This window comes from Trematomus bernacchii, unplaced genomic scaffold, assembly GCF_902827165.1.
Source record: "Trematomus bernacchii unplaced genomic scaffold, fTreBer1.1, whole genome shotgun sequence".
NCBI classification, from domain to species: Eukaryota; Metazoa; Chordata; class Actinopteri; order Perciformes; family Nototheniidae; genus Trematomus; species Trematomus bernacchii.
The window spans coordinates 2903769-2913054 of record NW_022988098.1 but is presented as its reverse complement, the minus strand read 5'-3'; the positions used below and the strand labels follow the sequence as shown (position 1 = coordinate 2913054).

General features: G+C 39.4%; 1 protein-coding gene across 1 annotated transcript in view; it reads right to left on the bottom strand.

Moving 5' to 3' along the window:
* Positions 1-285: 285 nt before the first annotated feature.
* LOC117475344 (dynein heavy chain 1, axonemal-like) overlaps positions 286-9286 on the bottom strand; it is a 70010-nt gene continuing 61009 nt past the window's right edge. The window contains 4 exon segments of the mRNA XM_034121491.1: positions 286-492; positions 1196-1430; positions 2138-2344; positions 3061-3205. Coding sequence (XP_033977382.1) covers positions 374-492; positions 1196-1430; positions 2138-2344; positions 3061-3205 — 706 coding nt within the window. The 3' untranslated portion in view covers positions 286-373.

Below are 9286 nucleotides of genomic sequence, written 5' to 3'. Positions count from 1 at the left end.
CATATTTCTCAACCTGCCCAGTGTGAAAGTCTTAAAGGAGCACGACGTGTATTCAGTTCAGAGAGCACTGTGGAGACCAGCAGGAAAAAGCTCATTTTGGCTTATAATGAGAGTAAAGGAGGAGAGATTTAGAACATGGAGGATGTATGGTCCAGGATTCCTTTTAGCCAAGTGACTCAAAGTAAATAATCTTACATAACAATATATATATATATATAATGGCATTGTGAAAAACAGTTTATGACAGAGAGTTTAAATGAGCTCATTTTAATGACAAAGTGCAAAGTGTCTGTTTTAAATCTGAGCGACCATAACTGCAATTATAATTGTGGTGAGCCGTGAAACAATACAGTTTTTTACAGGTGTTTATTCATTAGTCCAGTGCACAGATGAGGGCGACTCCCCGTTTGATCCAGTGTCTCTGACTCTGATCTGTAGGCAGCTCCACTGCCATCACATAGTTGGTGGAATGACCGGTGGTAGACAGAGTCCCTACAAAAGCACACAAAAGCAGTTTCAGACATAAGGACATTTCAATTAAGTGTTTTTCCATCCCAGCACTGAGTTTAGGTGTTTCTGGGCCGTCTGAAGTGCCAGCACAAGGTGTTGGCTACGTGCTGCGGGTGGAAAATACAGAGCAGCACTTTCAGACGCTTCGTGAAACAAGACACTAACTGGAGTCTATTTTGGGTAAGTAATAAAACCACCAAAAAGGAGATACACACAAACACTAGAGTGAGCTGCCCAACACCTAGACACTCTGAAAAACACAGAGAAAGGATTACATTTATGTATTTCCTTTACTAAAAAACACATTTAATATATCAACTTGTTACCCATGCGTTATATAATCTTATAATAATAAATGTAGTCAGTTGGGCTTCCTCAACCTGTTAAGTACGGAAAAGCTGCCTCCTCCCTTTCAGATTTTGATAGGGTAGATAACAGATTATGGGTTACATGATAATAAAAAGGTAATTCCTGGATTTAAAACTCTCGGCCGATCCTCTTTGTAATAAAAAAGTGAGTTATATAGAGAATACATTTAGATCAGGGGAAAAATTAAATTAAGACAATAATTCGACCCCCCACCCCCCATCCCTTATGTTATAGTTCTGTTTTGTTTGTTTGTTTGTGTAAATATACAATAAAATTGAAATGATAATGTGGTCTAGATGATCCTGTGTGTACTGACCGGCCCGTGTGAGGGTCTTATAGATGGGGCAGATGTAGACCCCCGAGGTGGGGGCTTTGCGGTTGGGTTTGGGGATCAGCCTGATCAGAACCATCTCTGTGTAGAGCTCCTTGGGCCTGCATTCAGTAATTTGACCCGCTTCACTATCCGAGCGAGCGCCCTCCACGAAGAGACCGTGGATGTAGCAGCCTGTGTTTGGCTTCTCTGTTATCTCTGACGCCAACTTCTCTATCACCTGATGGGAAGAAGGGATTACAAAAGAGATGAACTAAAGTATATCGGGGACATTGTAGGTGGGCCATTGAGCTTTATTCTCACAAATGTATGACAAGAGAATATTCATGTTTATTTTCTCATAAAAACTATTGTAATCTATTGAGTTTTTTGTCGTATTATGACCCCTTCCAAACTCTGTTATTTTAATTTGTTTTAACCTAGGAGTGCCCTTATATACCATCGTAACAGTCAGCAAAAAATAAATCAATATATATATTTTGAAATATTATGAAATTGACCATACGATGATATTCAAACACAAGTCAGTTTAGAGTGGGAAAGCGTATCCCATTAGACTCAGAATATTGTATTTACCCCGGGGGAAATTGGGTCTTGTTACAGTTGCTCCATTTTAAAATGAAATAAAATAAAAGATACACTTTTTTTTTTATATAAACATAAGAAATTCAAGTAAGAATGTGCAAAAAAAAATATGAAAAAACGTTAAAAAATATATCAAATTAAATAAAACAGTATAAAAATATTTATATAAACAAAAACATTTGAGTAAAAATGTGCACATTGTTTAACAATATATAGTATATTAAGATTTGGTGTGTTTGTATAAATGATATATTATTGCTGAAAACATGTAGTGCTGTAGTTTAGCTAGTAGTGAAAAAATAGTTGCAAAAGCACTGTCAGACAAACATCTCACTGTCTGACCTCAAAGTCAAATCCAATTGTGTCGATGGAGATGCCAGAGCGGCGGGCGTAGTTCTGGAGCGTTCCTGTGAGGAAAGCCTGCGGGAAGAAGAAGCCGCTAATCCAGAAAACAGGTGGAATGCCATCACAGATCCATTTCTGCAGGAAATTGATCCTCAGAATCAGGTCTGACACCCAGGATGCCAGAGGCTTCAGGGACGGGTAGGCCTGGAGGGAGGGAGACACATGGCCCGTCAAAGAACGCCATGTTTATTCTTAGAAAGCAGAGCCGGGAATTATTAGAGCAGGACAGAAATGTCAGCAGAAGTTCATCTGATTCCCTGTTCACTGAAATCACTCCCACATGATCAAGTGTCACCCCCAACTGTACGACACACACAGATGGATGTCGTAATATTATTTCAGTTAAAGGCCCATTGCTGTAATCTGTGCACGTGCAATACCTTCAAAACATCTAATACCTTTATCTTGACTCAGTGTGCGTCCCTTTGAAGTTATCCATATTGTCTACAGAATTGCTTAATTTATAAAAACATCCCATCCATTGAAAGTGTGTCTGAGAAAACTATAGATTTGCTTAGGATTTTGAAATGTGATGTCTTTAAATGTTTCTGATGTTGACTCTCATTGAGCCATTCCTTTGGGGGGGGGGGGGTTTCTGTTGTGTCTTTATTTTTGTAATGTTTTATTGTAAAAAATTGATTATTAGCGAAAACTATTTCATTATGTCTGAATATGTATGAAAATAACTTAATAAAAACGCAAAGAACAAAAAAAAACATCCCATCCAAACCACGTGAGATCAAGAAGGTCAATAACTTTTATTACATGTACAGCACTTTGGCTCGACCAAAAATCGCTTTTAAATGTGCTATATAAATAAAACTTGATTTGATGTGTGTGTGTGTGTGTGTGTGTCTTGCCTTGGCTTTCCACATATCGGGCACCACGTTGATGAACAGGCTGCTGGCCATGAGCTCCAGTTCAGACGACATCACCACCAAACCTTTCAGAGCCTTCACGATGTCTCCGAGACTCTGAGAGATGACCGCCAGCAGATTGTTGTATCTGAAAAAACACAAATAACTAGTTATCAAAGTACAACTGATTTAAACTGGCCATACCTGATTCAGTCCAATCAGTTATTCACGTGTCATCCATTCACAATATTTTCACAATTATTAATTAAATGGAGTTATGCAAAGACAAATACATAAACACTTCTAAGTCTTACGGGGGAGTAAAAGTGTAAAATAAATATCATGGGAATTTACCCTGTAAATAATGTTCAACCTGTTGTTACACCCTGGTATAACTTAAATTACATTCTGCTTATACATCTGACAGATATACTTACACATCTAAGTAGCAAAATTATCATTTCTAACAACCGATGGAGTTGACAACAGTAAGACTAATTTCTTGATAAGTCCTAAGAAGTTGGAAACTGTACACAAAATGTAATAAAAACATGTTCAGACCTTGTTTATAGCACTAGGAAAACAACACCTAAGGAGAGGAGAGGAGAGGAGAGGAGAGGAGAGGAGAGGAGAGGAGAGGAAAAGTGAAAGTCACCACTACTGTGTGATTATGATTACTGGCGTAACTGTGGAACTGTCCAGCTGCTGCTACTGGACTCAAATAGAGTTATGGTTACACATTTAGTTAATCATTTTTACCTTAAAAGTAAAATATCTTTACGTATGGGAAGAAACACGTATCTGTTCTGGGCTCTTGGCTGAGGTTTTTATGAGCTAGATATTGTTTAAATGATTTCAGTGTGGCGCCGATAGCAAGAATTACCCTGCTTGTTGATCTAATAAATATATTAAAAAGAATAGTAAAGGACATGTTCATTTGATCAGATGAGTTATTGCACTATAAAATGGAAACATTGACATTTATTAAATGTATATTGTCAACAGGTTCTACTGTACATAATTGCATTAGGTTAGTTAAAAGCAAAAATATCAAGTTCAAATTAGTTTAACTTAATATTTTTGCTTCTGAATGAACATAATTTAAGTCAACGTTTCTTTTTTTTTAGTGGGGGGGTGGTCCAAGTTGATCCTAGTGGGACTGTTAAACTGTGTAGACCAGGGGGGTCAAACTCAAATACACAGTGGGCCAAAATTAAAAAATGGGTACTAGTCGAGGGCCGGACTGGTTCAATGTTTATTGCAAAACTTATTGAAATGAACTTATTGCACATATTCAACCTGGAACTAACAAAGCTTAAATTATTGCCTATAAAAACAACATTAAACATTAAATAATCAGTTGCATTCATTTCTTATGGCTCTATCTGCAGCTTTTCCAGAGTCATTTCTTATGATTACATTTTTGGCAGACAGATAGAATGAGGAAGATTGTGCAGATCTGAATTTCCCTCTGTGTCGGTGTCAGCACCTGATCATAAGTGTATGTTACGGGTCCCCGATATGAGGACCACAGTAACGGTTATGATACCTGTATTGTGCAGGTGAAAGAGAAGTAATGAGGACACCTTGTGTTCAGTTTCCTTCCAGATTACTTCTCCTGAGGTTGTTTTATTACACAAAATCATATAAACATATCAATTATCTTATGCATTTCAGTTTCGACTTACATTCCTCAATAACCATTCACATACCTTCACTCTGTCTGTATGTTACTCTTTTATGTGATAAACACATATGTCGAATTGAATTTCACATTCAATAAAATCTGTTGTACCTTAAATACATTTGTATACAGTATTAACCTGTATTAAATACTACTCTTCTTTTTACTTTCACTTAAAAGTAGTATTTCATGACCCCTCTAACCTGTCATGTTGACTATTTACCTTCTGCCATTAATGGCAGGTCACTAAAATGCATTACTGAAACATATTTAAGTGTAACAAACAACCTTACTGTTTTACCAACAGTAATTAACTTATAACCCTTACAAAGTACATATTTATTACAAACTCACAATCACTATACATGCATGTAAATACTCAGTGTACGGGAGGCTTCAGATATACTGACAAACTTGTATCCTTACTGCGTCAGACCACGTTGTCCCCAAAATGGCGCCGTACCGGGGAAGCTAGGCTAATACACTCACACCATTTAACGGTTTTACACATGTAAACAGCGGTACAAAGTCTTCTAACTGTTAGCGGGCCGTTACATATTATCTTCGCAAACCTTATGGGGGATTCATTGTGATTTATGCACAGTTTACCAACCTGTATCGTGCAGGTGAAAGAGAAGTAATGAGGACACCTTGTGTTCAGTTTCCTTCCAGATTACTTCTGAGGAAACCCCGGGAACGTCCGTCGCTTTAATCGGTACCCCGGAACCATTGAATCGAACACAAACGTTCCGCCTCACTACTCACTGCATCTATCGACCCCGTTAGTGAAATGAAAATAACAGATGTACAAAATAAAGGCATATTCTAACTCTAAATATAATACTTATTATATTAATGTGGTCACACATCCCAGGGGTGCCACACGCTCCCCGACAACAAAAGTGGCTCCCGACACTTACTTGAAATCACATGTTCCTATTCAAGATAACTTTAACATCTTCATAAAACACAAATATTTACAATGTCCAAACTATCACACCTCAACATGTATGACCCTTAGGACTAACACTGTGTGTGACCTTTCAATAACCTTGTATGGGACATGTAAATGGTGAATGGGGATATGGAATGAGGGGTGTGTAGTGGCATGATGGTGGGCATGTTTGTGAATACCAAAGGTGAGTGTAGGGCATGAGGTATGTATCCATAGCATTTACTGTTGGACCCGACTGGTATGTTGGGAGGCCAAGAGATGAATAGGTGAAGATTTGACCTGGTCGTCTCTCCCGAGTAGACCGTCTCAGTGGGACAGGTGAGTCAGGTTCAGGGTCTTGTACCCGTTCCTCGGGACATGCACGTTGAGGCAACTCTTGCTCATCTTCGTTCTGAGGTACATTAGGGGTTGTCTGCTCATTGTCCTCAGTTTGATGAGAGATTTCCGGTTCATCCTCAAGTTGAAGTTCACACCTGTCTGACGAGTACTCTTCTTCACAAAGACCTTTAGCCAGTTCTCCAGCTTCCCGTTGTGCAATGTCCATGTCAGGTAAAGTTTGGAACTCTAGCCGTCTCTCTACACCAGAGTTCCTGGTAGTCTTTCCCAACATCTCCTCAGAAGAATGTGGTTCCCACACTGATGTCTGTTCTCTTCTTAACATACTTGGTCTTTTTGGAGTAACTGTTATGTTAGGCTTAACCCGATTTGCTGGTATCCTCAACCAGTAACCTCCTGTTGACTCATCCTCTGAATCAGATGTCTCAGCATTTTGGTCTCTCACATCCCTTTGTCTCTTTGGATGGCTTCCTTGTTTCTGTGATGGCTTTGGGGTTGGTTTGACTAACTGTGGTGGAAATTCCACTGGCAAGTCATTGACAAGCAGAAGCAGGTTTCTGTGCAGGGTTCTGGTTTTCCCTTTTGCATCACTTTCTGGATGGACGACATATACTGGGTTATCTGAAACCTGTTCCTTTACCACATATATCCTCTTCTCCCAATAGGAACGTAATTTACCAGGCCCTCCGCGCTCACTTAGGTTCCTGACTAACACTCTATCCCCTTGCTTCAGAACCACTCCCCTCGCCTTCTGATCATAATAGGACTTGCCCTTTGCACTAGACGCCAGACTGTTATCAGTAGCAATCCGATATGCTTCTGTCATCCTTTCGCGCCATTTCTCAGCATATCCTTTGTGTGTCACTGGATCTGTCTCCTCTGACAGGCCGAACAGGAGATCCACAGGGAGACGAGGTTGACGACCATAGAGCAGAAAGTGAGGCGAATAACTGGTTGATTCGTGACGTGTGCAGTTATACGCGTGTATAACCTGTGGAAGATGTTCTTTCCATGTCTCTTTTTCTTTGTCTGTCAGCGTTCGCAGCATTTGTAACAGAGTTCGGTTGAACCGCTCAGCTGGATTACCTTGCGGGTGGTAAGGAGATGTTCGAGAGTGACCTACTCCAGCGAGCTGCCCGAGTGTTCGAAAGAGATCATTCTCGAATTCTCGTCCTTGATCATGGTGTAGTTTGTTGGGGAACCCAAAACGGGGTATAAAGTCATTATAAATCCGCTCTGCTGCTGTCCGTCCGGATTTATTTTTGGTTGCATAGGCCTGTGTGAACCTTGTGAAGTGGTCGACTACCACCAAGATATATTCATAGCCTCCTTTACTTTTCTCAAGGTGCAAATAGTCAATGCAGACCAGTTCAAGGGGTGAGTTAGACTTCATGCTGCTCATTAGGCGCGTTCACACCAAGTACTTTTCCCACAGTAGTTCCTGAGAACTTTAGTTCATGAGAGTTCTTTTAGTTCTGACGAACTAAAGCAGATCGCGTTCACACCAAAATGAGTTCCTGGGGGTGGATTAGGCAAATGAGCCGCTGACGTCACTTCTTCTTCTTCTGCTTAGCTTTTCCTGGCAGGCCGCAAACAACTTCACGGCGAGTACAGTAGGTGGCGGTATGCACCTTAAAGTTGCAATCCGCCAAAAAACCGAGAGAAGAAGAAAAAAAACTTCCGCTTCCGCTGTATGCTTCTGTTTACCTTCCGACCTCAGTCAGACACGCTATGGAGTTGACTGAAGTTGTGGTTTTGGTGCTGAGTTATTTAAGCCAATAACTCAGCCACAAATACAGATCGCGGTTAAGAAGCCTTAACAAAAGGACTGGACGGCGACAAGCACACGCTATGGACATGTTTCGTCGTAGGACAGCTGAGGATGATGACCGTTATCACGCCCAAAGAACAGCAATGGTACGTTCAGTAAATCACATTAATACTATCTAATGTAGGATTTATGGAGTTATGTAGGGCTAATTTGTGTCTTTGTATGTGTTCCAGATATGCGGTGCTTGATGAAGCGAAACGACTGCAACATGGACAATATCAAAATCCAGGTGGCAGCATGTTGCGTATTGCATAACCTGTGTGAGCGTCGTGGTGATGAGTACAGGGAGGAATGGACTGCCTTACCGTCGAACCCAGCTTGATGACAACCATTCATATTTTTTTGTTTATTACAAATTAAAGTAAAATATACACAAGTGTCTTGATTAAATGATTGTAGAATAAGGATTTTGGACGTTTGCCCTGCAGCCATGAATTGCATTAAAAGCAGCAAGAAACTTTGAATTGATTTCATTTTATACACATTTATATCTGAGTAGGCAATATCAATATAATCAATTACTGTAGTACATGTCATTCATTTATTTGTGATATAAAGTCTGTGCCTAGGTGGTGCATATTCTGGAAAATCAATTGAGAAACAAAAAGAACAATCTCATTGTTTAAATGACTTCTGATTTGTCTGACCATAGGAAAGAGTTAGATAAGAAATAATACCACTAACATGTCTGTAGTATTGCACAGTAAATAGGCTCAGCAGTTAACACCTTTATTATATATCCTCCTATGTTCCCTTACTATAATTAATTAAAATATTGAACTCACAACACTGTTAATTACAAACTTAACCATTTATCTTTCTATAAATAGTGTTTGTGTTGATGGACGCCATTTTGAAATACAATTGAATGATCTTTTTCAAAGACACATATATGGGGTGGGACACAATAAATAAAGCTTCGCCAGTTTCATGGTGTCATGATGGTATCAGAATAATCACTTACATGTGATGTATAGGATGCTACACAGGTCACCATAAAGATAAAGTGTCAGGAGAAATAAGCAAGATACATTTTCTGTTTAATCGCAATGTAGGTTCTCTTTTATTTATCAGCAGCAGATCAATAAGTGTCAGTAGTATCAAAACAATATAATAACAGTGGCAATATTATATATATATATCACATATATATATATATATAATAACAATAGATATAGAACATAGAGTGCAAAGTGAAGTGTCAGTATTAATAACAGTGGCATATATATATATATATAATCACAATAATACAAAATGAACTGTCCCAGGTGTAGGCAATTTGGGGTGAAGTGTCTTGCCCAGGGACACAACGACATCCTGACTGCAGTGGGGTTTGAACCTGTGCTCCCCTGATCCGAACACCAACGCACCAGACCACTGCACCACACGCCTCCCAACAAGTCATTGTACAGTTTATGAACGA